This window comes from Crotalus tigris, unplaced genomic scaffold (assembly GCF_016545835.1).
Source record: "Crotalus tigris isolate CLP2741 ecotype Arizona unplaced genomic scaffold, ASM1654583v1 scf7180000020588.15403103151:6194809, whole genome shotgun sequence".
NCBI classification, from domain to species: Eukaryota; Metazoa; Chordata; class Lepidosauria; order Squamata; family Viperidae; genus Crotalus; species Crotalus tigris.
The window spans coordinates 247052-275000 of record NW_024098092.1 but is presented as its reverse complement, the minus strand read 5'-3'; the positions used below and the strand labels follow the sequence as shown (position 1 = coordinate 275000).

At 57.3% G+C, this 27949-nt stretch overlaps 1 protein-coding gene across 14 annotated transcripts in view; it reads right to left on the bottom strand.

The window, feature by feature from the left end:
- The window catches only part of HSPG2 (heparan sulfate proteoglycan 2), a 110122-nt gene that overhangs the window by 29263 nt on the left and 52910 nt on the right, over positions 1-27949 (bottom strand). For 5 of the 14 annotated variants that reach the window (XM_039367735.1, XM_039367729.1, XM_039367731.1 and 2 more), the window contains 46 exons: positions 27423-27548; positions 27210-27335; positions 26638-26874; positions 26420-26539; positions 26041-26172; positions 25632-25776; positions 25398-25549; positions 25129-25275; positions 24862-25025; positions 24561-24740; positions 24069-24265; positions 22909-23056; positions 21370-21497; positions 20885-20971; positions 20613-20695; positions 20266-20330; positions 19005-19145; positions 18699-18881; positions 18234-18413; positions 17854-17972; positions 17542-17653; positions 17284-17397; positions 17020-17147; positions 16853-16939; positions 16666-16715; positions 16317-16396; positions 15948-16088; positions 15661-15852; positions 14721-14759; positions 14220-14321; positions 12825-13400; positions 11681-11764; positions 10740-10832; positions 10273-10353; positions 9857-10087; positions 9649-9762; positions 7897-8024; positions 7722-7808; positions 7575-7633; positions 7272-7445; positions 6664-6774; positions 6400-6500; positions 5113-5293; positions 4772-4831; positions 2971-3093; positions 380-532 (listed from right to left, as the gene is read on the bottom strand). In XM_039367735.1, coding sequence (XP_039223669.1) covers positions 380-532; positions 2971-3093; positions 4772-4831; positions 5113-5293; positions 6400-6500; positions 6664-6774; positions 7272-7445; positions 7575-7633; positions 7722-7808; positions 7897-8024; positions 9649-9762; positions 9857-10087; positions 10273-10353; positions 10740-10832; positions 11681-11764; positions 12825-13400; positions 14220-14321; positions 14721-14759; positions 15661-15852; positions 15948-16088; positions 16317-16396; positions 16666-16715; positions 16853-16939; positions 17020-17147; positions 17284-17397; positions 17542-17653; positions 17854-17972; positions 18234-18413; positions 18699-18881; positions 19005-19145; positions 20266-20330; positions 20613-20695; positions 20885-20971; positions 21370-21497; positions 22909-23056; positions 24069-24265; positions 24561-24740; positions 24862-25025; positions 25129-25275; positions 25398-25549; positions 25632-25776; positions 26041-26172; positions 26420-26539; positions 26638-26874; positions 27210-27335; positions 27423-27548 — 6261 coding nt within the window. The remainder of the gene's footprint in view (positions 1-379; positions 533-2970; positions 3094-4771; positions 4832-5112; positions 5294-6399; positions 6501-6663; positions 6775-7271; positions 7446-7574; positions 7634-7721; positions 7809-7896; positions 8025-9648; positions 9763-9856; positions 10088-10272; positions 10354-10739; positions 10833-11680; positions 11765-12824; positions 13401-14219; positions 14322-14720; positions 14760-15660; positions 15853-15947; positions 16089-16316; positions 16397-16665; positions 16716-16852; positions 16940-17019; positions 17148-17283; positions 17398-17541; positions 17654-17853; positions 17973-18233; positions 18414-18698; positions 18882-19004; positions 19146-20265; positions 20331-20612; positions 20696-20884; positions 20972-21369; positions 21498-22908; positions 23057-24068; positions 24266-24560; positions 24741-24861; positions 25026-25128; positions 25276-25397; positions 25550-25631; positions 25777-26040; positions 26173-26419; positions 26540-26637; positions 26875-27209; positions 27336-27422; positions 27549-27949) is intronic. The other 9 variants (XM_039367738.1, XM_039367741.1, XM_039367739.1 and 6 more) reach the window with 7 other exon arrangements.

The window sequence follows — 27949 nt, the reverse complement described above, 5'->3', positions numbered from 1 at the left end:
CTCTCTCTCTCTCTCTCTCTCTCTCTCTCTCTCTCTCTCTCTATCTATCTATCTATCTATCCCTCTCTCTCAGACCATCGCTCCATCGATGACCTAAAGCTAGTTTTCTGGCTGCTCCACTTGAATTCACTCTGGAATTTAATTACGCATTAGCTGACCCTCGGCTCTTTCTGACTGAAGAAGACTAAATCCTCCCGGATTCTTCCTGGGAAGAGGACTCTGAGGTCTGGGAAGGCCCTGGGAAGAGCCCCATTATTCTCAACCCAATGCTGAGAGAGGGAGAACAGAAGAGTTGCTGGGAGCTACCTCTCCCTGTCGTGTGGGCATCGGGTGCCCGCCTTGTGGTACGCTTCATCCTGGTCAACCCCCCTCCACTTACTTTGCACCTGCAGGAAAGCTCGGGCCACATGCTGCCCGACGCTGTTTCGCACTCGGCATAGGTACTGGGACTCGTCGGCAGGCTCAACTGCAGGGAAGCGCAGGATCCCGCCCTGGATCATGGCCTTGGGGGGGATCACGCCCCCGGGTCCTCCTGCAGCAGAGAGAAAAGCTTCCCAGTTGTTTGAAGGGTGGGGGGGCTTGCTATTTTGGGGGGAGAGGATGCTGGGCCCCCGCGTTCTGCCCTGCCCACAAAATTGAGTCCTGGAACAGCCGGGTGAAAACGCCACCGGCCAAGCTAGACACGGAAATGCATCCGTTGGAACAGGGGTCTTCAAACTCGGCCACTTTTAAGACGTGTGGACTTCAACTCCCAGAATTCCTCAGCCAGCCCTGAGGAATTCTGGGAATTGAAGTCCACAAGTCTTAAAGTTGCCAAGTTGACGAAAATTTCTGCTTATTTGAAGGACCATTCACAAGAAAGATATATTTTGGTTTGGAGAAGATGGATAGACTATATTCAAAATAAATATGGGAATAAAAAGTTTCATTTACTTTTTGAATAATGAGTATTATTATTATTATTATCAATAGTTTATTAAAGTGGAATTTTTATTATATCGTATTGTTTAAGAATTTGGATATTAATTTGTTTATGTATTATGCTTATTTAGAATTTGTTTATTTTATGTTAAAAGGGAGTTAAAGTGTATTATGGATTTGGTTTTTATATAGTTGGTTAATGTTATTTAGATTATGACTGTCATATTTGTAACCCTGTATTCAGCTCTGGGAAGTGTGGGAGGGGGAGGGGGTGGGGGGGGGGTTTGGGGTTGTTTTGTTGTAAACTTTTGTAAAACTTTTTAATTTAATAAAAAAGTTGTCAAGACCCCGGCTTTAAAAGGACCCCCTCTGAGCAGAGCAGAAAGGCGCTAAATCAACCGCTCTCCTTTTGAACCACGAATCTTATTCCACTTGCATTTTGTATCTGTAACTTGTATTTAAGTTACAGCTCAAGCAGGGGTCCCCCACCCCCTGGGCTGCAGCCCACTAGCGGGCCTTGAGCTGTTCGGAACTGGGCCACGGAAGCGGTAGGCGAGCGTGTTTGCACACGCATCCCCCCTTGTGGCGATAAGCGGGCAAGCCCTTGCACCGTTGCTCCATTTGCGCACGTGTGTGCCCGCCGTTCGGGCAAATGGAGCTGCGCGTGCGCTTGCCCACCCATCCACCCACTCACACAAACCACCCCCCCTCCCTCAATGGTCCGCAAAGCCAGAAAGATTGAAGAACTCTTGAGTATCTCACTATAGAACCGTTACGGGGGAATAATCTGTTTTTGGCTATTCATTTGGACTGTAAGTGGAACGGCCAGCAGGACGAGGCAAGCCGTGGAGACGGGTGCCAGCCGCTGAATTTCACCCCTTTATAGGGGTCACCGAGAACGCTTTGCCAATGAGAACGCTTTGCCTGGACTGGAGAAGGTGGGGGAAACTAAATTTAAGACATTTGGAAACTAATAGAAAATAATAATGTTATACTGTATTATTAACTAGTTGATGTGAGACGGTGAGAAATAGAACATATTTAAGTAGATAAGATGTGTATTCTAATAATAATAATAATAATAATAATAATAATACCATCAAACATCCACATCTGCCTATCCCAGGTCCTGGGTAAGGACTCGATAGGTAGACAAAATGCCAAATCCAGTCTGAACATCTGGCTGACTGTGCGATGATCAATCAAATAATAATAAAATTGGAAGGGACCTTGGAGGTCATCTAGTCCAACCCCCTGCTTTGGAAATTATAAATATTAAATGTTAAACTTAAATGTTGATGGGAAACTAAAAACTGGGAAAAACTAATTAGGACGTCGATTGCCTGTAAAGATGGGATGTTAAAATAATCGGGATATGCATGAAGTAAAAAATTATTGATAAATGTAAGAAAGTCGTTTCTATTTAATTGATAATAATAAGAATTGTATTAGTTTAAATGCGAGACAGTAAATGCTAATGGGAAAAAGAGAGGAAAGACTGAATGTAATAGTTTGAGACTTGTATTACAAGATATTGGTGTGTAATTGAATGACCGATCAACTCAGCCGCCACGTTGCTTTTTAAATATTTAAGTGTAAAACTAGAAAATCAATAAAACTTAAAAAAAAAAAAAGTTTTATATGTGCACCATCGGAGCGTCCTCTCCTTCACCCCATCGTCCAGGCTGGATTCTCTTTGCAAGCGATGAGGCCCTCAGCAGCCAGCAGAGGGAGCACACACAGAGAGACCTGCTTGCTGTGTGTGTGTGTGTGTGTGTGTGTGTGTATATATATATAAATAAATAAATAAATAAATAAATAAATAAATAAAAAAGTGGATCTCAGGTCAAGTCTGATCCCTGTCCCTGTTGGTGTGCAGTCTTGGCACAGAAGCTGTTTCTCACAGCACGGCTTGGGGACATGGCCGAGCCCAGTTGAGTGTCGGGGCCTCTGAAGGTCACCCATCCGGTCCTGCCAAGCCAAGCTGAGGTCCGCCAGAACGGCTGGCCTGGGGGGGGGGGATGTCTTTCAGAGCAATGCAGGGCTTACCGATCCACTCTAGGGTGGGCTCGGGGCTTCCCGTCACGAAGCAGCGGAACTCGGCCGGTCGGCCCGGCTGGACGCTCAGCTGGGAGGGTTCGACGGTGGCCGTGGGCTGGACAGCAGCGGTGGCTGCAGAAGGAAGCAGGTTGAGCTTGGTCAGAGATGGGGGGGGGAGAGCAGGTGCACACAAGGATTCCCAGAGCCAGAGCTGAAATCCTTGGCAAGGCCCGAGATCTCGGCCGGAAGAACAGGCCGACCACACCGCGCGCATGCAGGCAAAAGATGCGAGGCATGCACCGACAGAAACACGGCCAGAAGAACAGAGCCTGGGGCAGGGGGGGGGGGAAAGGACAGAGGCAATGGGAGAGTCTCTGCCTGCCTCCCCCTCCCTGCCTTGTTGGCCTGTGGGTGAAAAGAGCAAGTCAGCATCCCAGAGAATGGTGGTGGTGGAGGAGGATGGAGGAGGAGAGGGACGGGGAGGAGGGGGAAGAGGAGGAGGAAGAGGACTACGATGGCCTTGGGGTCCTAGCTGCTCTCTGAACACGACTGTTTTCTTGCAGACATTTCACAACCCATCTGGGGACCATCATCAATGCTAGAAGGGAGTGGGGCTTTCTGAAGGAGAGGGAGGAGGAGGAGGGAGAAGGGAGGAGAAGAGGGGAGGGAGGGAGGGAGGGAGGGAGGAAGAGGAGGAGGAGGACTACAATGATCTTGGGGTCCTAGATAATCTCTGAACATAGTTGTTTTCTTGCAGACATCTCATGACCCATCTAGGTACCATCATCAATCTAGAAGGGAGTGGGGTTTTCTGAAGGAGAGGGAGAGAGAGGAGGAGGAGGAGGAGGAGGAGGAAGAGGAGGAGGAGCGAGAAGGGAGGAGGGGAGGGAGGGAAGGAGGGAGGGAGGAGGAGGGAGGGAGGGAGAAGAGGGGAGGGAGGGAGGAGAAGAGGGGAGGGAAGGAGGGAGGAAGAGGAGGAGGACTACGATGACCTTGGGGTCCTAGGTACTTTCTGAACACGGTTGTTTTCTTGCGGACATCTCACGACCCATCTAGGTACCATCATCAATGCTAGAAGGGAGTGGGGCCTTCTGAAGGAGAGGGAGGAGGAGGAGGGAGAAGGGAGGAGAAGAGGGGAGGGAGGGAGGAAGAGGAGGAGCACTACGATGATCTTGGGGTCTTAGATCTCTCTGAACACAGTTGTTTTCTTGCAGACATCTCACGACCCATCTAGGTACCATCATCAATGCTAGAAGGGAGTGGGGTTTTCTGAAGAAGAGGGAGAGAGAGGAGGAGGAGGAGGAAGAGGGAGGAGGAGGGGAGGGAGGACGAGGAGGAAGAGGAGGAGGGAGAAGGAGAGGAGGGAGAGGAGGAGGAGGGAGAAGGGAGGAGGGAGGAGAAGACAGCAGGGAGGGAGAGAGGGAGGAGGAAGGGGAGGGAAGGAGGGAGAAGAGGGGAGGGAGGGAGGGAGGAAGGGAGGAGAAGGGGAGGGAGGGAGGGAGGGAGGGAGGAGGAAGGGGAGGGAAGGAGGGAGAAGAGGGGAGGGAGGGAGGGAGGAAGGGAGGAGAAGGGGAGGGAGGGAGGGAGGGAGGACTACGATGATCTTGGGGTCCTAGATCTCTCTGAACACAGTTGTTTTCTTGCAGACATCTCACGACCCATCTAGGTACCATCATCAATGCTAGAAGGGAGTGGGGTTTTCTGAAGGAGGAGGAGGAGGAGGAGGAGGAGGAGAAAGGCCAAACAGCCAACAAGGAAAGTGGAGTTCCAGTGGGGGGTGGGCAGGCACCTGCAGGCCAAACCGACTTACAGGGTCTGTGGCCTTCCACCATTTCTACGGGACCATAGAACATCTGAGTCTTCGATGGAGCTGAAAACAGGGTTGGGGGAGAGGGAGGGGGGTGTGGGTGAAAAGGTGGCCGCGTGACGAGCTGCCTCAAGCAGGAGCCTGGCGGGTCCAGGGGCCGTCTTCAAAGACCAGCCTCCCATCCCCAGAAGCTTCTTTCTCCATTCCCCAATCCCCCTGCCCCCCTTCTCCACTCGGTGGATGAGAGCAGAAGCGTGTCTTTGCGTGAGCCTGCGTGGAAGCCGCTGGTCCCGGGGTGGGGGGGGGGTAGCCCGGTCAGTCCCCGGTCAGTCCCGAAGCCCCACCTTGCACGTAGAGGGTGGCCGTCCCCTCGTCCATGTCAAACATGTTGGAGCCCGTGCAGACGTAGATGCCGGCATCCTCCGGCTGCACGTTGCGTATGGTCAGGATGCCGTTGAAGTCCATGGCGCGGCTGGGCAGCTTCCTGTTGTTCTGCCGGGTCCACACCAGCGTGTAAGCGGGAGACTGCAGGAGGAGCAGGAGACGGGAGGGTGAGAGAAGGGGAGAGGAAAAGCAGTGGCAACAGCAGTCGCACTTAAAGACTTACATACCGCTTCACAGTGCTTTGCAGCCCTAAGTAGTTTACAGGGTCAGGCCTGTTGCCCCCCCCCCAACAATCTGGGTCCTCATTTTACCCACCTCGAAAGGATGGGAGGCTGAGTCAACCTTGACCCGGTCAGGATTGAACTGCTGGCTGTGGGCAGAGTTTGCCTGCAATACTGTAACACAGTACCACCACAGCTTCCTTCCTTGCTTCTCTTTATTTCCCTTCCTTCCTTCCTTCCTTCCTTCCTTCCTTCCTTCCTTCCTTCCTTCCTTCCTTCCTTCCTTCCCAAGTAATAAGACTTATATACCACTTCACAGTGCTTTGCAGCCCCCTCTAAGCGGTTTAAAGAGTCGGCCTCTTGCCTCCCAACAATCTGGGTCCTCATTTTACCGTCCTCGAAAGGATGGAAGGCTGAGTCAACCTGGAGCCGGTCAGGATCGAACTGCTGGCAGTGGGCAGAATTTGCCTGCAATGCTGCATGCTAACCACCGCACCACCACAGCTCTTAATGCAATATCCGATCAGCTACAGCAATAGCCCTTAGACTTATACACCGCTTCACAGGGCTTTACAGCTCCCTCTAAGCAATTTAGAGAGTCAGCCTCTTGCCCCCCCCCAACAATCTGGGTCCTCATTTGACCGACCTCGGAAGGACAGAAGGCCGAGTTGACCGTGAGCCGCTGAGACTCGAACTGCCAAACTGCTGGCAGCCGGCAGTCAGCAGAAGCAGCCTGCAGTGCTGCATTCTAACCGCTGCGCCACTCGGGCTCTTAAAGGGTCCAAATTCAACCCCCCTGCCCGATTCGGAAAGGGGAGGCGGCGTCCGCAGCTGAAAAACTGGACATCTAGGGGGAGTCTTGGCACGCTGAGCTGAGAGAGACCGCCATCGTGGTCTTCAAGTTCCTCCTAGATGCTGCTGCGGCTCTGCCAGTCTGGACAGGCCCCCTCGGAGCTGACCAGCCCGGCTGTACTTCTGCCTGCTCACCCACAAAATAAACGAGCCCCCCCCCCCACGAAGACTTACTTTGCTCCTGGCCGTGCAGAGAAAGGTGACGTCGCTGCCGGCCTTCACGTTCTGCAGCTTCTGCTCTTCCACCGTCACGGAGATGGCCTTGCTGGGGCCTTCTGTGCTGGCCGAGAGAAGCTGGTCAGCCTTGACCGGCTGGCCCTGACCTGGCTCTCTTTCACCAGGCCCTCGCCAGCTCTGGGAAGGGGGGGGTCCCCTCGTGCGCTTCCCTCTGCCCAGCAGCCCAGCTTGTGGGTGGCCAGCGAAAAGCTCCCCCCTCACCTGTGACGATCACCTCGCTGCGGCTGGAGTTGGTGAACTGGGGGTTCCGGCAGGTGCAGATGTAGACGCCGGCCTCCGAGGGCTGGACGCTGGCGAAGTGCAACACCATCCCTGCGGGGGATCCAGGAAGGGCAGGGTCAGAAGCCAGACGGCTGCTTGGTCCAGGGAATAGACTGCCGTTTGCCCCTACTGCCTTGTCTACTCTGTCGGAATCATGAGAACTAGAACCTTCGCTTCGTTTTAAGGCTAGGGCTTCGGGCGCCTGCTTTTCCTGCGAAAGGCCCCAGCTGAGACCCTGGTCTCTCTAGGGAAGCTTCTCACTTCAGACCTGCTGCTTGGTCCACGGAATAGGCTGCCATTTGCCCTCACCTCCTTTTCTACTCTGTCGGAATCATGAGAACTAGAACCTTTGCTTTGTTTCAAGGCTAGGGCACCGGGCTCAAGGGATCCTCCCTGGCCGAGCGCCGTTTGGCGGCAAAAACACGACTCTCCCTTGGCGAGTTGCCTCTCCCCACCCGGGGCACCCCTCCCATTCTGGGTCTCCCCAGCCCAGTTTGCCCCCCCCCCCAGTTTGCAATCTGCCCAGTTGGGGGATGGCGCGGGCTCACCTTGCTCCCTGAGCTGGACGGCGCTTGGCACGGGGCGCCCGTCTTCCCGGGACCAGTAAAAGAAGTGGGGCGGGTCCCCTCTGACCAGGCAACGCAGGGTCACTTCGCTCCCCTGGGACACGGCCGTGCGGGAGGGATGGACTTCGATGACCAGGCGGGGCTGGTCGGGGGGTCCTGAGGAGGAGCCGGGGGGGGCAAAGGGAGAGGCCGAGGTGAGGGGGCAGCTCAGCTCCCCCACCCCCAGTTGGGAGCCCCTCTCAGTACGACGACAGCCCCACTGCTAGCAAGCGCCCCTTTGCTCACCCAGCGGAAGACACTTCTGCCCACGGATGTTGGGGTTGCCCGTGTAACCGGAGGCGCATCTGGGGGGAGAAGCAGAGATCCGTCAGGGGGCTCCCCGGGGCTGCTGCCCCCTCCCAGCTCAGCCCTTCTGGGGAGAGACCCACTCACTGTTCGCAGTACTGGCCGGTGTAACCGGGTTCGCAGGCGGTGCAGTGGTAGCCGCCCCCCTCCAGGCTCTCGCACGTCCGTGAGAATCTGCCCAAAGGAAAGAGGTCGCATCCTGAGCTCTGGCCGAGAGGGTCCCCCGCCCCCGCCTCCCTCCCCCAGAGGGCGGGTGGCGTACTGGTTCTCGGGATCCGGCAATGGGCAAGCGCAGGGCTGGCAGTCCTCGGGGGTCCCGGCGGTGGCATCTCCGTAGTAGCCAGGGGAGCACCGTTCGCAGAACTCCCCGGCCGCATGGTGCAGGCAGTGCTGTGGAGGGAAGGAAGGAAGAAAGGAAGGGAGGCAGGGAGGGAGGGAGGAAAGAGAGGTAGGGAGGAAGGAAGGGAGGGAGGGAGGGTGGGGGAAGAGAGGAAAAAGAGAGAAGGAAGGGAGAGAGGGAGGGAGGGAAGGAGAGGGAGGGAGGGGAGGAAGGAAGGGAAGAAGGGAGGGAGGAGGAAGAGAGGAAAGAGAGAGGGAAGGAAGGAAGGAAGGAAGGAAGGAAGGGAGAGAGGGAGGGAGGGGAGGAAGGAAGGGAGGGAGGGAGAAGAGAGGAAAGAGAGAGAGAAGGAAGGAAGGAAGGAAGGGAGAGAGAGAGGGAGGGAGGAAAGAGAGAGAGAAGGAAGGGAGAGAGAGAGGGAGGGAGGAAAGAGAGGGAGGGAGGGGAGGAAGGAAGGGAGGGAGGGAGGGAGGGAGGGAGGGGGAAGAGAGGAAAGAGAGAAAAGGAAGGAAGAAAGAAAGGGAGGGAGGGAGGAGAGAGGAAAGAGAGAGAGAAGGAAGGAAGGAAGGAAGGAAGAGAGGGGGAGGGGGGAAGGAGAGAGGAAAGAGAGAGAGGAAGGAAGGAAGGAAGGAAGGGAGAGGGAGGGAGGGAAGGAGAGAGAAGGAAGGAAGGAACGGAGGGAAGGAAAGAAGGGAGAGAGGGAGGGAGGGAAGGAGAGAGAAGGAAGGAAGGAACGGAGGGAGGGAAGAGAGGTAGGGAGGGAAGGGAGGGAGGGAGGGGGAGAGAGCAAAGAGAGATAGAGAAGGATGGAAGGGAGGGAGGGAGGGAGGGAGGGAGGAAAGGAAGGAGAGGGAAGAAGAGGGAAGGAAAGAAGGAAGGGAGGGAGGGAAGGAAGGATGGTCGTTGTGGGAAAGAAGGGGAAACAGAAACCCAGAGGAAAAAAGGGGACTTAAGAAGGCCACACTGGGAAGCCATCCCACCCGCAAGTTTCCACTGCTCCTTTTTCCAAAATAAAACGCCCGTTAAAGAAAAGGTCCCGTTTGATCAAATTAATGAAGAACAGGATCAATGGAGGGGATAATTCAAAGCAGGCCATTTCATCAGTGCAAAGGCATCCCCACGCCCAGTTGCCTGAGTCGTTCCCCCCCCCTCCAGCCCCCCCCAGACTCTTCTCTCGGCTGCCAGATTCCATGCAAGATTTTGTGCCGGGGCTCCCAAACTTGTCTATACCCGGCACCCCTAAAACGCTTCTGATAAATTCTCGCACCCCTTACAAAAAAGTTCAAAATAACGGCGACAAATTCTGCACACGCACAGTAATTTTGAAAAGTTTTGCGTACCCCCTGGAATCTCCTCTTGCACCCCCAGGTGGGACCCGGATTCAGGGCTTTGAACAGCCCAGCTGAAGCCCCTCTCAAAGGGGCCCTGGGGTCTCCCTGGGAGGGAAGGGCTGCCCTTTTGGGCAGGGCCCTTGCTTGGCACCTGGAGGGCTCCAGTTCAGGGTCTTCTGATCGGACCGAGAAGCCCCTTCCTCCCAGCCCCCTCCCCAGGAAAAGAACTTATTCTGGCTCATCCCGCTTTGCTTTTGTCCTTGGAGAAGCTCAGAGAAGGGGCAAAGCCCCCCAGAAGCTCAGGGGGAGGGAGGGAGGGAGGGCAGCAACCTGGAAGGGGTCTCACCGAGCAGGTGCCAGTCTCAGGGTGGCAGGACTCCGAGTGCCCGTTGCATTCGCACAGCGTGCAGTGGCCCAGGTACAGCCCTCCGCCAGTGCGGGTGTAGCCGGCCTCGCAGTCCTGCGGGAGAGAAGGCAGGAAGTGGGGTGGGTGGGGGGTTTCAGTGTCTCCTCTGAGGCCCCCAGCTCCCACCGGGCCCAGCCGGTCAGCTCACCTGGCATGAGAGGCCCTGGTACCCGGGCGGGCAGCGGCACTCCTCCACTTCCAAAGCCCGGGGCAGGCTGGTGTAAGTGGGCACGGCTGTCTCCATGCTGACGCCTGCGATGCCGGCCGAACGCATGTCCGTGGAGTGCGTGGCGCGGATGAGGATTTCAGCCAGGTCGGCCAGGGCCATCAGCAGGTGCTCCCGCGTGGCAGGTTGCCCATCTGGGCGCTTCCACAATTGCTAGGGAGAGAAAAGAGGGCAATGGGGAGGCTAGTTGAGTGCGGAAAGGCGCAGGGGAGTGATAAGCCGCACAAGTTGCTTCCGCAGCTCAGCCTAGAGGCAACGAGAGACGGCCTGGGGTGCAGTGGGGTGCAGGAATGTCTGCCTGCTCCCTCCCTCCCCACCGTGACTCCCCGTGGCCTCACCTCTCTGAAGACCACGTCAAAGCTCTTGTGCTCGTCAGGCTGCAGCTCGGACAGGTAGGCCACCAAGGTGATGTCGTTGCCCTGAAGGAGAGGAAGAGCAACGGGGGGGGGAGCCTTCCATAGCAGCTGGGAGGGTCCCCAAGCGGCATCCCATTTGCCCCAGCCTCCCCCCCCCACCTCCTAGGGCAGGAGTGTCAAACTGCCAGCCCGCGGGCCGAACGCATCACATGGAAGCCATGCCCACCCCACTGCCGGCAATAGCAAAACAGTCCCGATACATCGCGCGACATCACGTGACGTCGCGAGTTTGACATGTCTGTCCTAGAGAGAGGCCATCTGCCAGTCCAGCTTCCTTCCCCCAAGATGGGAAAGGAAGTCACAAAGCTCCAAGTCCAGCAAGGTAAAAGGGGGAAGCCTGTGGGAGGGGCTCCCGCGATCCAGACAGGGCATCCCCTTCCAAGACTTACGGTAATCTGCACATCCGCATCAGGCAGTGGGGTGCCTCTCCCTCCGGCCGAGTAGGCAAGGGTGTAGCGGAGGCGTCCCCCGTAGGAGCCCACCTGCAAAGGGGAGAGGGCAAAGCCGTGGCTTGGTCACTCGTCCCCCTGGCCAGGGACGAGAGAGGTGGAAGCTGGCATCAAGGTGTGGCGTATAGGCTACCGGCACCCCTTCATGTGCCTTAGGGGGGATTCTTGTCCAGGCACACCGAGTAGGCGCAATCAGCAAACCAAGATAGGATTTCTTTCCGCGCGGTTAGTCCACGAGGCTAAACAACGAATCCTGGAGAAGAGGCGCCCTTTCTAAACCATTCGCCCCCCCCCCAATATTAATTCACACAAACGCACAAACGATTATCGGACACCGCTTCATGCGCTGGGAAAATCAAGCCGAGAGCTGGGCTGGCGTTCTCCGGTTTATCCAACAGAGGTGCAACGCAAGAAGTCTCCGTGCAATACAGGCGGTCCTCGACTTACGACCAAAACGGAGCCCCGCCATTCTGGCGCTAAGCGGGACATCTGGTGAAGCGAGTCTTGCCCCATTCTCACGGCCTTCCTTTCCCCCACGGGTTAAGGGGATCACTGCGGCGGTTAAGTTGGCCACACGGTTCTTGAGTAAATCCGGCTTCCCCCGTCGGAAGGTCGCAAAAGGGGATTGCGTGACCCCGTCATAACTGTGAGACGGTTGTCAGCAATCTGATCACCCGACCGTGGGGGATGCTGCAACGGTCGCAAGTGTGAAAAATGGTCCTAAGTTCATTATTTTTTTGGGTGATGTTGCGACTTGGAACGGTCACTAAATGAACTGTCGTAAGTTGAGGAGGGCCTGCGATGACCATGCGGGGTGGGTCATGACGAGAGAGGCCACCCCATGCTGGGTCCCAGCCTCACCACCTGGGAAGGAGGGTTACCTGGTTCCCCAGGAAAGGCCTGGGCAGCTCCCAGTAGAAAGTGGCTTTGGGAAGCTGGCGGAGCCCCCGATAGAGCAGCCAGCGCTGGGAGAGAAGAGGGGATCCTGTTGCAGGGCAGGCCGACACAACTCCCGCAACACACAGCGCAGGGCTCCCCCTCTCCCGCAGCCCAGCCCACCAAAGAGCACACCTCCACTTTCTCTCTCTCTCTCACACACACACACACACTCCCCCAAGAAAAGGGGCTCTGGAAATTCAAGGCGGAACAAAGCACACCAGCCCTTGGAATGGAAAGCAGCCCATCCCCTCCCTCCCATCTCTTTTCTCCTTCCTTCCTTCCTTCCTCCCTTCCATCTCTTTTCTTTTTCTTTCTTTCTCTTTCTTCCTTCCTCCCTTCCTTCCATTCTCCCTTCCTTCTATTCCTCTTCCTTCTTTCCATTTCCCTCGCCACTCTCCTTCCCTTTCTTCCTTCCTTCTTTCCTTCCTCCCTTCCTTTCTCCTTCCCCCTTCCTATCCTTCTTTTGCTTTTTCTTTCCTTCCCTCACTTCTCCTTCATTCCTTCCTTTCTTCCTCCTCCCTCCCTCCTTCCTATCCTTCTTTCTTCACTTCTTTCCTTCTTTCTTTGCTCCTTCCCTCCCTCCCTCCTTTGCTCCTTCCTTCCTATCCTTCTTTCTTTGCTTCTTCTTTCCTTCCTTCCTTCCTTCTCTTCTTTGCTTCCTCCCTTGCTCCTTCCTTCCTCACTTCTCCTTCCTTCTTTCCTCCTTCCCTCCTTCCTTATCCTTCTTTCTTCACTTCTTCTTCCTTCCTTCTTTGCTTCCTCCCTTGCTCCTTCCTTCCTCCCTCCCTCCTTCCTCCCTCTGCTCCATCCTTCCTATCTTTTCTTCGCTCCTTCCTTCCTTCCTTCCTTCCTTCCTTCCTTCCTTCCTTTCCTTCCTTCCTTCCTTCCTTCCTTCCTTCCTTCTTTACTTTCTCCCTTGCTCCTTCCTTCCTCGCTCCTTCCTTCCTACCCACTCATCCTCCAGCCCATACAGAAAGGGCTCCTGGGCAGCCAAGCGTTGGATGTTTCAACATCCACTTGCCCAAAGCCCTGCCTGCCTGGTCCCTGGGAGGCCACCTGAAGCACCTCCAGCTCATGCAGGGGTACCTTTGGGGCCTCAGCCCCCCAGTGCCGGTTCTGGGAAGCAAAAATCAGGTGCTTGTTGGCATCAACAGACTGTCCTTTGGGAAGGCCACCTCCCTGGACTCCAGGACAGAGGAGGGGCAGCCCCACGCAGAGAGAAGGAAGGAAGGAAGGAAGGAAGGAAGGAAGGAAGGAAGGAAGGAAATAAGGGAGAAAGAGGGAGAGAGGAAGAGATGTTTTCAGCCACTCAGGTTGGCAATTCAGCGAAAAGGAAAGGCAGGAGGGGCCTGGGGTCAACTGCCACAGAGGGGCTTGGGGAAAGAGGGGCTGCCAGCCCCTTCCAGCCAGACAGGTGCAGAGGTTGAGGCAGAAGAGGTGTACCTGGGGGACTGAGCCGGGAGGGGCGGCCAGAGAAGGAGGGAGCAGAGAAGACCTGCCTGGGGGAGCAGCCGAGCGAGGAGGAGGAAGGGGGCCTCTGCGGGCCACAGGGGGCCTCCGCAGTTTGGCGGGTGGGGAGGACGTGGGGGAGCTGCCTTCTGCTGCAATACGGGAAAGCATCTCCCAGATATCAGCATCCTGTCTCAGCTGGATTTCCTGGGCCTGAGGGTAAGTAGAGAAAAAAGGGAAAGAGGGAGGGAGGGAGGGAAAGAGAGAAAGAGAAGGGAAGGGAAGGGGAGAGGAATGAAGATGAGACAAGAGGAATGGAGAGGAGAGAGAGAAGAGGAGAGGAGAAGAGAGGAGAGGAATGAAGGAGAGAGAGAGGAGAGGAATGGAGAGGAGAGAAAGGAGAGAGAGAGGAGAGAAGAGAGCAGACAGAGGAGAGGAGAGAGGATGGAGAGGAGAAAGACGAGAGAAGAGAGAGAAGACAGGAGAAGAGGAGAGAGGAGAGGAGAGGGGAGAGGAGAGAGAGAGGAGAGAGGATGGAGAGGAGAAAGAGGAGAGAAGAGAGAGAAGACAGGAGAAGAGGAGAGAGGAGAGGGGAGAGGAGAGAGAGAGGAGAGAGAGGAGAGGAGAGAGGAGAGGATGGAGAAGAGAAAGAGGAGAGAAGAGAGAAGAGAGGAGAGGGGAGAGAGAGGGAGAGGGAGGAGAGAGGAGAGAGAGGAGAGGAATGGAGAGAGGAGAGAGGGAGGAGAGGAGAAGAGAGGAGAGAGAGGAGAGAGGAGAGGAATGGAGAGGAGAGAAGAGAGAGAAGAGAGGAGAGGAGAGGAGAGGGAGGAATGGAGAGAAGAGGAAAGGAGAAGAGAGGAGAAGAGCCGAGAGCGGCAATCTTCCATAGTTCTCCAGGCTCTTTCCAAATCCGCAAGAGCCGACACGCTCATGCCTGACTCCCCATTGCCCAGGGGTGCCTCGCCTCGTCCACAGCACACCCCGGAGCCGGAGAGACTCTGCAGCTCTTCCCAGCCCCCTGGGGTCCGTTACCTGAGCAGCTCGCCTGCCCCTGCTCTGGAGGGCCGGAGGGCCGGGGATCCACCCCGCGGCCACCTCCTTCCTCAGCTGCTGCTCCGAGAGGGACGTGGAGTTCTGCCAGGAGGGAGGGAGGGGGAAGGCAGGCTGGTGAGGCCTGTGCCGGCTCCCCTTCCAAAGCCGTAAGCCCCAAAGGTCTCCCCTTGTCCCTGGGGAATGCAAGAACGCAACTGCGATGGGCAGGGCAAGCCACAAACAAGGGGAGCCGCCAGACGAGGACGGACGGACTCAGAGAGCTGGGAAAGCACAGCCCCACTGACAGCTCCCCCCAGGATCTCAGCCCCACGTGCACCCTGGTTTTCTGCCCCCGTCCTTCTTCCCCCGCAGGGACACAAATCTGGAAAGACGTGGTGCCAAAAGGATAGGAGACGTGTCTGATTCCCCGCCCCACGCCAGAGAGGTCAGGAGCTGCCCCACACTCTCTGGGGCCCCTTGGATGGGCCTGGGCTAGCGTACCTTGTGGGCACGACGCATCCGGGCATAATAGGTCTCCCCCTGGCAAGCGGGTCAGGCAGAAAAGAAGGAACAAGAAGCAGGAAAGAGAAACAGAAAAGTAAAACAGAGAGAGAGCTGCCCGCGGCCTTCCCACAGACAGGGGCCTCGGTGCTGGGGGTGGGCTCCCCAAAAGACCCCCCTTAAGGCCACAACGTGCCTCTCCCTGATCCTCACGGTCAGTTCTGCCCACTGTGGAGCCAAAGGGGAGGAAAGAGGCCGCAGCTGTGATGACTCTGAGACTTTGGGGAAAGATGGACAGGAAGGTTATTTTAGATCTATAGAGGCACACAGGCTGGAGGGCTGAAGCCGCCAGTTGAGGGGGAGGGACACTGTGCGCCATTCGCCGCTTCTCCCAGGTCAGACCCAGGCACATGGGCTCCGGAATCTACCTGCGCTCTCCCGCTGACCGGGGAGAACAGCGTGTAGACCTATATACCGCTTCACAATGCTTTTGACAGCCCTCTCTAAGCGGTTTAGAAAGTCAGCATATTTGCCCTCCAACAATCTGGGTCCTCGTTTTACCGACCTCGGAAGGATGGAAGGCGGAGTCGGCCCTGAGCCGGTCAGGATCGAACTGCTGGCAGTGGGCAGAGTTTAGCCTGCAATGCTGCATTCCGACCACTGGGCCACCACGAATAAATGTAAACTGCCAGAGTTCCCTGGAGAAAAACTCAAGGATTTCCTGTGACCCCCCTTCCCTCTTCTCTCCCCCCCCCTATGGATCAGAAGCCCCCGATCTCAGCTACCTTCTTCTGTGGAGCACCCTCGCTGTGGATACGCACCCTTCGTCCTGGCCAGACAGGAGGGTCCCCCCACCACCAAAGCTTCCAGAGAGGAGCCATCCTACACTGCAACGCCATGTCGGGTGCCAGGTTAGCCCCGCCCTCCCACCTGGACTCACCTTGTCTCCCAGGTAGGCCTCCGGCAGTTGCCAGTAATAGGACTCCTGGCCCAGCTCCCCAAATTGGCCGTAGGAGAGCTGAGGGCCCCTGGGGGACTCCTCCACTGCGAAGCCGGTCAGGAGGCGGATGCTGCGCTGCCGGTTGACCAGCGCGAAGCCCTGGAAGTCTCCGGGATGGAAGGAGGTAGTGATCTGGGGGGAGGGGGGGAGAACAGCAGGACCAGCTGAGGAAAGCCCGTCGGAAGACCCCTGATTGCCTCTAGGAGGGAAGCCCTGAGACCCCTTACCACGTCCCGGTGGTAGGACGAGCTGGTGCACTGCTGGGTGACCCCCATGCAGAAGCAGGGCAGGCAGCCCATGGGGTTCTCCGCACTCAGGTGGAAGTGATGAAGGCGGCAGCGGTCGCAGGGTAAGCCCTCCACGTGGTCCTGGAAGGAGGCAAAGGCGCTGCTGGGGAGCAGGAAGACACACCCACCCCCACTCTGGGCAGAGAGGCGGGGGGCAAAGGAAAGCCGGCTGGAGCGCGGCTGGAGACTTGTGGGGGGCCGAGCCTAGGAAGCTGGGCAAGAGGGAGCACACTCTGCAGAGGGGGTTAAGTGAGGAGGGGGTGGAAAGTACCAGGGCCCTTCTCCCTGCCCCCCTCCCTCCCTGCCTACCTTACACTGGCACTGCCTGTTGGCATCACACCGGCTGCTGATGCTGCCATGTGGGTGGCACTGGCACCGGGAGTTGGAATCTGGAGGGAGGGAGGCGGAGAGAAAAGGGGCCGTGGGCCGCTGCGCACTCTGGATGCTTCTTTCTCTCCTCCCTCCTCGCCCCTGTTTCAGCACCTTCCCCCCTTCTGTGCCATCCTCATGCAAGGCCAGGCTTCGGGGCCCTCTTCTTTCTTTCTTTCTCACTGTTCCAATTCCGATTCCACCCTGGCAGGAGCAGCTTCTCCTCCCTCCTGCATGGCCAACCCCCACCACCCCCGTCACCCATCTGTCCTCCTTCCTCTGAACTCACCTGTGCAGAGTTGACCCTGACTCGGGTTCCCAACGTAGCCAGGAGCACACCTGGGCCAGGAGAGAGAATGGGCTCAGTTAAGAAGCAGAAACTGGAGCCAGACCGGCCCCAGCTGAAAGCCGACGGGCAGCCCCGCCGGCAGAGGACCCAGCTGAGCCTAGGCCCCGAGCTCTCTTGGGCTGCCTACCGTTCACACTGGCGCCCGATGTAGCCCGGGGCACAGGAGTCACAGGTTGGCCCTCCGTCTGCATCCACAAAGCAGGTCCAGGTTTGTCTGCAGTGGTGAAAGGAGAGGAAGTCAAAGAGCCTCTCGTGGCGAGAAATGGACCACCGGCAGTCACGGGGGGTACCTACTGGATGGCTGAAGGTGGCCCGTGGCAGGGGCATGGCTGGCAGTCTCTGGGCGTCCCGTGGCGGGCGTCCCCATAGAATCCAGGTTGGCAGCGTTCACAATGGAGCCCTTCAGTGTGATGCTGGCAGCCCTGGAAGCAGAGGAAGCAGTGGCTCAGCCACGAGTACCAGGCCTGGGGAGGGGGTTTCTCGGGGGGGAGGGGCTCTTCCTCCTCCTCGTCTGGGAATGGTTGCCGGTCTGGGGGCACCCTCTCCTCCTGCTCCCACCTGGCACTCTCCCGTCTCCGTGTCGCACTCGGTTGCGTGCCGGTTGCAACTGCAAGGCTCGCAGGTGCCCAGGTAGAGGCCACTGGTGGTGCGCGTGTACCCAACGTCGCAGTCCTGCAACAGAGGAGGGGTGGGGCAATGCAACAGGAGGTCAGCTGGCCTCTGGGCTGCCCCACTTCCTGGGTGCTTTCTCCATGCCGCCCCGAGAGCCCTCTGTCAGGCTCAGAGATCCGTGCCCGCCCTCCACTAGCTGCTCACCTGGCAGGATGGACCTCGGTATCCGGGCGGGCAGGTGCAGTCCTCCACCTCTGGGGCTGGGTTCAGGCCCGTGGCGTGTGGCACTGCCACATCCATGTGGATGTCAGAGATCCTGTCAGAGGAAACTGAGTTAAGATCACTTGTTCTGTCTGGAGAAAGGCACGGAGGACCGATCAGCCATCAAGAACCCACGCACCCACCCACAAGCCCTTTGGCTCCTTCCTATCTGGCAGAGTTCAGGGACCACCCTCACTCTCCCTCACACACCACACACACACACACACACACACACACACACACACATCATCCTACCTGCTCTCAGACGGTCGCTCAGCGTAGGAGGCCCGGATCATGAAAACATCGATGTCAGCCAGCGCCATCAGGAGGTGCTGCCGAGTGGCGTTCTGCCCATCGGCACGGTGCCAGGCTTGCTAAAAGAGGAGATGGGGAAGGGGGTGGTGAATGCTGCCTTTGTCCACCAGACCTTCTCTCAAGGTGGGGAAATCAGAACAGCCAAACACACACACACACACACAGACACACACGCACGCACAGACAGCCTCCGTTTTTGCACACAGCTTCCCCATTTGTGGTTGCTGCTGCTGTGGCTGAATTGCCCCCTGTGGTTGGGCAGGTAGACTGAAGGCCCAGGTGAATCTAGGGCGACGTCCTGCCAGGCCAGTCTTTCTCACCTCCCGGAAGGGCACCGCAAAGGTGGTCGGCTCCCCAGGCAGGGGGGCGCTGGCCGCCACGTGTTCCAGGAAAATGCCGTTTCCTTGCAGCAGAACGTCGGGCTGGCCGCGCAGCAGAGGGGAGCCGGGCAAGGCGTGGTGGGTGATGGTGTAGCGCAGCTCTCCGCCGTACGAGGTCACCTGGGAGGGGGGGGTGAAGCAGAGATCGGGCTCAGAGCTGGCCCGCTGTTTGTTCCGCCGGCAGGCAGAGAGCTAATACTGGGGGGAGCCAAAGAATCGAAACCTGCACTTATTTTTACCAGGGAATGTATTTGCTGCCCATCTCGTACCCGAGGACTCTGGGCGTCTGTCGAAGCCACTTAAGAACTTATTCTACTTTCAGGGGGGCAGTCGGCACAGGAAGACGCCAGCCTCCATCTGAACCCCCCCCCCACAGGCATCCTGCCCTTCTCATCCCTGCGTCACCTTGTCTCCCCTGAAGCGCTCGGGCAGCACCCAGTAGTAAACGTCCCGTGGCAGAATGTGGAAGGAAGAGAAGGAGAGCTCCGAGCCCCCCGCGAAGCGGATGCCCTCGCTGACCATCCGGGTGTTGGCTGAGTCGGCGAGGCTAAACTGCCCCCTCTGGGCATCCTCCTGTGCCAGCTGCACCTAGAGCCAGGAGCGAAGGGGGTCAGTTGTCGGAAGGGCCTCGGAGGGAGTGTCAGAGTGGTGTCTTCCTGGGGGTGCCTGTTTCCGCCCCCCCCCCCGAAGGAGTCGACCCGAGGGCTCTACCTGATCTCTGTTCCAGGATGAGCTGGCGCACTGGCGGGAGACCCCCATGCAGAAACAGCGGAGGCAGCCATCGGGGTTCCCGTGGCTCAAGTGGAAGCTGCCCGTGACACACTCACTGCATGACGTGCCCTGGACATTGGGCTGGTGTGAGAGAGAGAGAGAGTGAGAAAGAGAGAGAGCGCGAAAGAGAAAGTGAGGGAAAGAGAGAGAGAGAGGGAAAGAAAAAGAGAGGGAAAGAAAAAGAGGAGAAAGAGAGAGAAAAAGAGAGGGAAAGAAAGAGAAAGCGAGGGAAAAAGAGAAAGAGAAAGAGAGGTAAAGAGAGATGGAGGGAGAGAGAGAGAAAGAGAGGAAAGAGAAGGGAAAAAAGAGAAAGAGAGAGAGGAAAAGAGAAAGAGAGGGAAAGAGAGAGAGACAGAGGGAGAGAGAAGAGAGAGAGAGAAAGAGGTAAAGAGAGCAAAAGAAAGAATGAGAGAAAGAGAGGAAAAGAGAGAGAGAGAGAGAAAGAAAGAGGTAAAGAGAAAGAGAGAGGGGGGAGAGAAAGAGAAAAAGAGAGAGAGAAAGAGAGGGAAAGAGAGAGAGATGGAGGGAGAGAGAAAGAGGTAAAGAGAGCAAAAGAGAGAATGAGAGAAAGAAAGGAAAAGAGAAAGAGAGAAAGAGAAAGAAAAAGAGAGGTAAAGAGAAAGAGAGAGAAAGAGAGAGGGGGGAGAGAAAGAGGCAAAGAGAGAGACAGAGAATTCACACGGGGTGCCAAAACGGTGGCTGGCTCTGTAAACAGCCTCCGCCCTAAATCCTGGCTTCCAGACAGGCATAGCTGAGGTCACCCAGCCACCTTAAGCCAGCCAGCCCTCTTGCTGGCTCTTTTATCACCGTGTCTCCCCCCCCCCCCCCGAGAACTTGCCAAGCAGATCCCCGGATTCGTGTTCCGCGGGGCCAAGGCTTTCGAAGGTTTTAATCTCACACCCCCTCCGATTCAGAGGTCAGAAAGGAAAACGCGGGCCTTGCTTGGCAAAACTCTTTCCTGAGCGTGGACCGGGGTGCTTGCACGTAGCTAACACGCTGGGGCTCCCTCCTAATTGGGAATTTCGACATCCCAAAAGTCCACGTCTAAACCCTCCCTTTTCACCGGGCTGAGCCCCAGATGTCCCAGAGGGGAACAGCTGGGTTCTGAAACAGGGGTCTGTGTGTGGGGGGGGGAGAAGGTCTGCTTGCAAACTGCCTCCTTTCCGAAGGCCGTGCTCCACCCCCAGCGCCGTCAGCTTACCTTGCACCGGCAGCCCCCATCCGAGGCCTTCCTGCCCCCTCGCTCATCGCAGGCTATATCCTTCCCTAGTGAGACAAGTGGATGAAGGAGAGCGCCTCCCTCAGGCCAAGCCTAATTCACACTACCCCTCTCTGGGATGTGAGGGAGGCTGTGGAGGATGGGGGGGGGGAGAGGGCAAGGAGCCGGCCTGCGGGAGAGGGAGAGATGGGACACCCAAGAAGAACGCAGCGTAACAGCCGGGATAAAAACAGAAAAACTGTAGACCGGCAAGACAAAAAGCTCCCTCTCCCAGGGCGGTCAGTCCTGCTGGGCCTTGAAATAGCCCCCTGGGATCCCAAGGAGATTACCTGGAGGCGGGATCCCTTCTCCTCCAATCAGCACGCACTTCCCGCCTGGCTGGATGGGGTTGCCTTCGTAGCCAGGAGCACACCTGCAAGGGCAGGGACGGACACGGCCAGTGAGACGCCCCTCCCTCTCGGATAGGTCACCTGACCCTAACCTCACACACACACACACACACACACACACACACACACTCCAGCTAGCACAACGGGGCTGCTGTGGCCCCACACTTCTGGCTGAGGAAGGCTTTGACAGGAGAGCGCTCTGGGTCTTTCACCTTTCGCAGCGGCGTCCCGTGTAGCCCGGCAGACAGGCGTCGCAGGTCGCCTGCCTGTCCGTATCCAAGAAGCACGAGTTCGAAAACCTGCCAGAGGGAAAAGACCGTCAGGCTGGCTGCCAGGGAGCCCTGCCCTGCCTCCAGCGGGCCCCACTGGTGCAGCTCGCTCCAGGAGCAGAAGTTGCACCGGTGTAGCACCTGAAGACGGCTGTGGAAAGGTGTGTATATGGGGGCTAGGGGGAAAACCTGGCGTCTCCCAGTCCCTGGGAGCTGACTTCCCTTAAAGTCCACAAGTCATACAAGGGCCAAGTTTGAAGACCCCGTGGACTTCAACTCCCAGAATTCCTCAGCCAGACACGCCGGCTGAGGAATTCTGGGAGTTGAAGTCCACAAGTCATACAAGGGCCACATTGGAAGACCCCTGCCGTAGATGAATGCTGAAGCTGTTCCAAGCATCCTCTTTAGACAACCCTGGCCTTCCTCACCTGCGTGGAACTTCGGTGTACGGGCACGGGCAAGGCCGGCACGCTGTTGGGCTGGCCTGGGTGGCATCGCCGAAGAAGCCCACCTTGCATTTGTCGCACCGCGGCCCTTCAGTGTTGTGCTGGCAGTTCTGCACAAAGAGAGAGGGGGAGGGGCAGGAAAGGGCCGTGAGAGGCCAGACCCTGCTCTGCTCCGAGAACCAACGTCATCACCTTTCGGATCTGGGACCCCGCGAGGGAGCAAAGAGCACCTCCCCAGAGTTTCAAGCACTCATCATAGATGCATTTGGGGTGTTTGCAGAGCAGGAGAAGGGAAAACATGCCTAATGGAGGAGTACAAGGACTTGGGGATAGTGGTGTCCCACTAAGCAAATCTTAGTTTTTGGCACAGTGTACCAAACAATGCAATGTAGACCACTGCTTAACAATAGTGATAGCTCTTAGGTTATATACCGCTTCACAGTGCTTTACAGCCCCCTCTAAGCAGTTTACAGAATCAGCCTGTTGCCCCCCAACAATCTGGGTCCTCATTTCACCCACCTTGGAAGGATGGAAGGCTGAGTCAACGTTGAACGAGTCAGGATCGAACTATAGACTGTGGCAGAGTCAGCCTGCAATACTGCATTCAACCCACTGTGCCATCATGGCTCTTACACAGCAAAAGCACTTAGACTTATCTACTACTTCACCCTACTTTACAGCCCTCCCTTGAGCGGTTTACGGAGTCAGCCTGTTGCCCCCCCAAACAATTTGGGTCCTCATTTTACTGGCTTCAGAAATGTGGAAGGCTGAGTCAACTTTGAGCCAGTCAGGATCAAACTCCTGGCTGTGGGCAGAGTTTACCTGCGATCCTGCATTTTAATCGCTATGCCACCATGGCTCTTAATGCAACATCCGGTCAGCTACAGCAATAGCAGTAGTACTTAGACTTTACAGCCCCCTTTAAACAGTTTATAGAGTCAGCATTTTGCCTCCCAACAATCTGGGTCCTCATTTGACCGACGCTGAAGGATGGAAGGCTGAGTCAACTGTGAGCCAGTCAGGATCGAACTCCTGGCAGTGGGTATGCGGAGTTAGCCTGCAACGCCGCATTCTGACCACTGCGCTACCACGGCCTTCGTTAGGACACTTTTTTGCTGCTTGAAACACTTCCCAGCCGTCCTCCTAGGTGCCTCCTCAGACCTTCTCCAGTCGGGACCCTACATCTAAAAGCTTCTCCTGGAGTGTCCCCCAGACTTTAGGGCCCATCCTTTGTTGTTGTTAGTTGCGAAGTTGTGTCCGACCCACGCGACCCCATGGACAATGTTCCTCCAGGCCTTCCTGTCTTTTACCATCTTCTGGAGTCCCTTTAAGCTCACGCCTGCTGCTTCAAGGACTCCATCCAGCCACCTCATTCTCTGTCGTCCCCTTCTTCTCTTGCCCTCCATCTTTCCCAGCATTAGGCTCTTCTCCAGTGTGCCCTTCCTTCTCATTAGGTGGCCAAAGTAGGCCATTAGGTGGCCCACCCTGCCCCTCCCCAACTCCCACGGTCCAGCCGCTCACCAGGCAATAGCCAGAGAAGGGGTCGCAGGAGGTGGAGTGGCCGTGGCAGCTGCAGCCGGAACAGATGCCCAGGTAAGGGCCGCTGGGCACTCGCTTGAAGTGAGGCTCGCACCGCTCACAGGACAGGCCAGAGTAGCCCACGGGGCACCTGCAAAAGGAAGGATGAGCGGAGCTGAAAACAGCCGCAGCAACAGCAGCAAGTACCAGCTGCCCCTTCCAGCAGAGGCGGCGGGCAAGGCGGGCGAGGAGTTAGTGCCAAGCATGCCCTTGTTCTGGCTATTTCAGAATGGCTCTGGGTGGAAGCACCTTTGCCCAGAGAGGACTAGATGGGCGTTTCAGGCCACAGCCAAGCCCGATAGGTCTACTCAGGGTTAAATGTTTTTCTCCAGCACTGGCAGCAGACAACCAGGAATGGGCAAAGAGGGAAGAGTGACGTTTGTGGGAATCCCAGCCGCAGCAAACAGGTCTACAAAACGGGGTGTTGCGTGCAGGGAGGCAAATAATGTTTGAATGCAAAAAACAAAAAAACAAAAACGCTGCTTCCTGATCAGGATTGAAGCTGTGGGTCTTGGGAAGAGGGAAGGCGAAAATTAGAGGAGTCCTAGAGTGGCCCTGTTTTTCCAGCCCTTGTAGGCTCCCATCTCTATGATGCAGGTAGGGGGAGAGGGGGAACCTTCTGTTAACCCTCTCTTCCCCGTTCAGACCCTCTGACAGACTAGGCCAGAGGTAGGCAACCTTGGCTCTTTTATGACTCATGGACTTCAACTCCCAGAATTCTTGAGCCAGCATGGGGGAACTATGGCCCCCTTCATGACTCCTGGACTTCAACTCCCAGAATTCCTGAGCCAGCCATGCTGAGGGGAAAGGGAGAGGTTTCGAAGCTGAGCCAGGCTGGCTCAGGAATTCTGGGAGTTGAAGTCCACGAGTCATGAAGGGGCCAAAGTTTCCTTCATGCTGGCTCAGGAATTCTGGGAGTTGAAGTCCACCCCTGGACTAGGGTGACCACAATAAGCCGGGGAATAAACTAAAGCGTATCTGAACTCCACAGCAGACTTGATTATGGGGGATGTGTGATCCAATAGCCCCTCTTCCCCCAGATTTTCGTCCTAGAGATTCCCCAGATCTAGCTCCACCACAGCCTTGCCCTCGCCCTTTGGCACCTGCATTCCTCGACATGATGCGCCACACCCAGGCCGGTGACCTCTGTGGTGGTGGTGTCCATGACGATGTTGCTCAGTCCCACGGTGGCCATCCGGTTATCGTAAACCGTCTGGATCATGAGGGCCTCCAGGTTCTGAAGAGAAAGAAGCAGCTCCTCTCGGCTTACGGGCTCCCCGGACGCCTTCTGCCAGTTCTCCTGTAGGCATAAAACATGATCAGACAGTCCCGGTCTCGCCCGCTCAACTAAAAGCAGACACGTGTGCGAATTTGCTTCCCGTGGCCTGCTTCCAAGCAAGAGCTACCTCAGATCTTGGTTATTGCAAGGGTGAAAGGAGGCAGCTCTACGCTCGGCATCCTGAATCCCCGGAAGCCCTAAAGTATTGGGAGTGTCTGTCCCATTTGGCAGGGGGTCTTTACAGGGGTCCCAGCAAGAGACAAGTGCTCTCCTTCTCCTCCCTTCCCCCCCCCATCCCTGGCCCCCTGGCACTCACCTCCGTGAAATGGACCTGGCGCCGGTTGGCCACAAAGGGGTCGGGGGGCGTCTGCAGCCGGTAAAACAGCTTCTGCCCGTTGCCCACCATGACCACGTCCGGCTTCGGGACAGGCTCCGACTGGCCTCGGCCCAGGTGATAGCGCACCGTGAACTGGAGGGAGCCTCCGTAGGAATCCACCTGGAGGAAAAGTGGGGCGCGCCGGTTGCTAGGGAGAAGGTGGGCATGCAAAGATGCCCAGAGTCACCAAGAATCAGGAGACGGGTGGGCATCCAGGAAGCGTGGCATCTGCTGCCCTTGCCTTGTTCCCCAGGAACTGCTTGGGGAGGGTCCAGAAGGCATCGTGCATGAGGAAGTGCCGAGAGAGATCGACCAGCAGGAACTCCTGCACGCCGGGGTCAATCTGCATCTGCGTTGAGGCCAGGGGAGGCGTCCCGGGCTGATCGAGGGAGGTCACGTTCACCCCTGGGAAGAAAGGGGAATGCAACAAGCCGGGGGGGCTCAGGGAGGGCTAGTGAGGGCCACCCTGGCCTGTCCTTGGGTGGAGGTGCCTTGCCCACCGGCTCACCTTTGAAATTGTTGTGTTCATCGAACCGGAGATGGATTTGTTGACGGTAGCGGCCGGTGCTGCGGCACGATTTGGCGACCCCGAAGCAGAAACAGGGCAAGCACTGACCGGTCCCTTCAACGTGAAAGTGCCTCTCGGGGCAGGGCCCTGAAGGGTGAAGGGAAGGGAGGCTCAGAGGCCGAGAGGGAGATGCCAGGGAGGGCCCTTCATCCTGAGCCAATCCCAACCAGGACGGAGGGGCGCGATTCTCCAGCTATGCTGCAGCTCACCTTGGCTGGGCGTGACGCTCAACACACCGTCCGGGATGCCGAAGACCATTCCCCGGGCGTTGATAGCCTCGCAGGTGTAAGCCCCCTGGTCGGCCTCCTTGACATCCTGGATGACCAGCGTCCCCCGGCCGTTCTCGCTGGTGAAGCTCACCCTGTAGGCGCAAGAGGAACTCAGCACCCTGAAGTTTTGAAGGCGGTGGGGACCAGTTGGGGGCTCGTCCGGGACTGGCCTACCTGCGGCTGCTGGGGATATGGCCCCAGTTGAGCCTCCAGGAGATGAGGGGGGTCGGTACGCCCACGGCCACACAGGTGAAGCGAATGGTTTCCCCTGGGGCAGCCTGGATGAACTCCTCCGGGGGAGTGATGACCTGTGGAGGGACTGGGGTGGAAGGGACAGGAAGCGGAGAGGTGGCGAGGAAGGGCAGTCGAGAAGAGAGGAGCGTGAATTATTTCAAAAGGGGAGGCGAGTACAGAAGTGGCGTAGCAATGCTTCAAAGCCTCCACTTCCAGGCAGTTCATTTGGGAGAAGCTGCTGCTGTTTTGGGGTTTCCTGGGGAGGAACCCCAAGAAGGCAGTCCCCTGGCACTCCCTTCAGTCTCCATCCCTCCATCCCCGCCTGGCCTGCCAGCATGCTGGCACTCACTGCAGCCAATCTCGTCCGAGCGGTCCTGGCAGTCGGCCTCGTCATCGCACTGGTAGCTGGCCGGGATGCAGGTGTGGCTGGAGAGGCAGACAAACTGGTCGGGGCCACAGGTGTCTCCAGGGGCCTTAGTGGCTGCAGGGAGGAAGAGGGGGGGACTCAACATCCTCTGCAGCAGGAGTCTTTACCAGCTGCCGCTCCGGGATGGCTTCGGGGGTCCTGCGAAGCCTTCATTCAGGACCAAATCTTGCCCAAACTAAGACCCGGTTTGTGATTTCCTACTGAACCCAGCCCCAGCGGACTCAAGATTTGCAGAAGGGGTCTCCCCCACAATCACAACCCCCCTCACCCCCACCACCCCCGCCGAGCTCTCGGTGCTCACGGCAGTCCAGCTCGTCAGAGCCGTCGGCGCAGTCATTGTCCCCGTCGCAGCGCCAAAGCGTGAGGGCGCAGTGCCCGTTCCGGCATCGGAACTCATTGGGTTCGCAGGGTGAGGGAGTGCCTTGGAGGGCGACAAAAGGAGAGTTACCGTTGCGGTTCTCTCTCTCTCTCTTCCGCACCTGGGCGCGCGCAACCCGCCTGCAGCCCCCCCGGACTCACCGCAGTTCTGTTCGTCACTGCCGTCTGGGCAGTCCCGCTCGCCATCACACAGATAGTCCCGGCGGATGCATTGCCCGTTGGAGCACATGATTTCGTCTTTCCGGCAGGAGATGAATCCGGGGCCCAGTGGGGGCTTAGTGACTGGTACCCGGCGGGTGGTGATGGGGGACGTGGTGGCAGGGATCCGGGCAGTGCTGGGCGACAGAGAGGAGGTGGGCCCCAAAGGCCTCTCTGGTTCTGCCGGAGCAGAGAAGAGAGTGATGGGTCAAGAGGAGGAGTGTGGCAGAGAAGGACAGCTTTGTCCCCCGCCTGTGCTCGGATGCAAAAGGAAGCCCAAAGCAGGCCGAGCGGAAGGTGGTGAGATTCCGTTCACACAACCACTCAGTTCTACAAACTGCAGCCACGCGGTTTCACGCCGGGAACCCAAACCCTTCGTGTCGATTGAAAGCAGCCGCATCCGAGGACTAACTTTCCCCCACCTCCCTCGTGGGGTGGTTGGTAAAGGCAGAATCACAGGGGACTCTCAGGAAGACACCTGGAGGCCTCTCCTGCCCGCAAAAAAAACCCCTCACCACAGCCATCCTCGTCAGAAGCGTCTCCGCAGTCGGGGTGTCCGTTGCAGTGCGACGCTTGGGGTACACATTCCCCGCTGTCACAGGCAAACTCCTGAGGGGCGCACTCGGGGGGATCGGGCTCCTCTGTGGGCAGAGAGAAACGCGACTGAGCCACACCTTGCGATTAAGACGACCAGGAGCCCAAAGCTGCCCACGGCCCCGATTGCCCACCGCAGTCCAGCTCGTCCGACATGTCACGGCAATCCGGCCGGCGGTCGCAGAAGAACTCGCTGGCGATGCATTCTCCGCTCAGGCAAGTGAACTCCTCCGCCGTGCAAGGCCGGATTTCTGGGGTGACTGAAGGAGAGGCAGGGGTTAGGAGGGAGCTGCAACTGGGCCAGGGAAAAGAAACGGAAAGACCCGAAGTCCAGAACGCCTTTCCTGCCTCTTTGTAAAGCACCTCCCTGCCCTGGTAGCAGAATCTCTCCTCTCCCACTGGACAAAATGCAATTATGTGCGCAGGACTTGGGGGGCAAATCCCACCTCTGACGCCCCAACGATCCGACTGATCTTAGGCATCTGCACCCTGCCGTGGCCCTTGGAACATACAAACAAATAGGAAGCAGGTTTTCTGATTTTAAAGCTCTCTTATAATAATAATGATAAAGTTGGAAGGGGCCTTGGAGGTCATCTAGTCCAACCTCCTGCTCAGGCAGGAAACCCTAGACCATTTCGGACAAATGGCTGTCCAGTCTCTT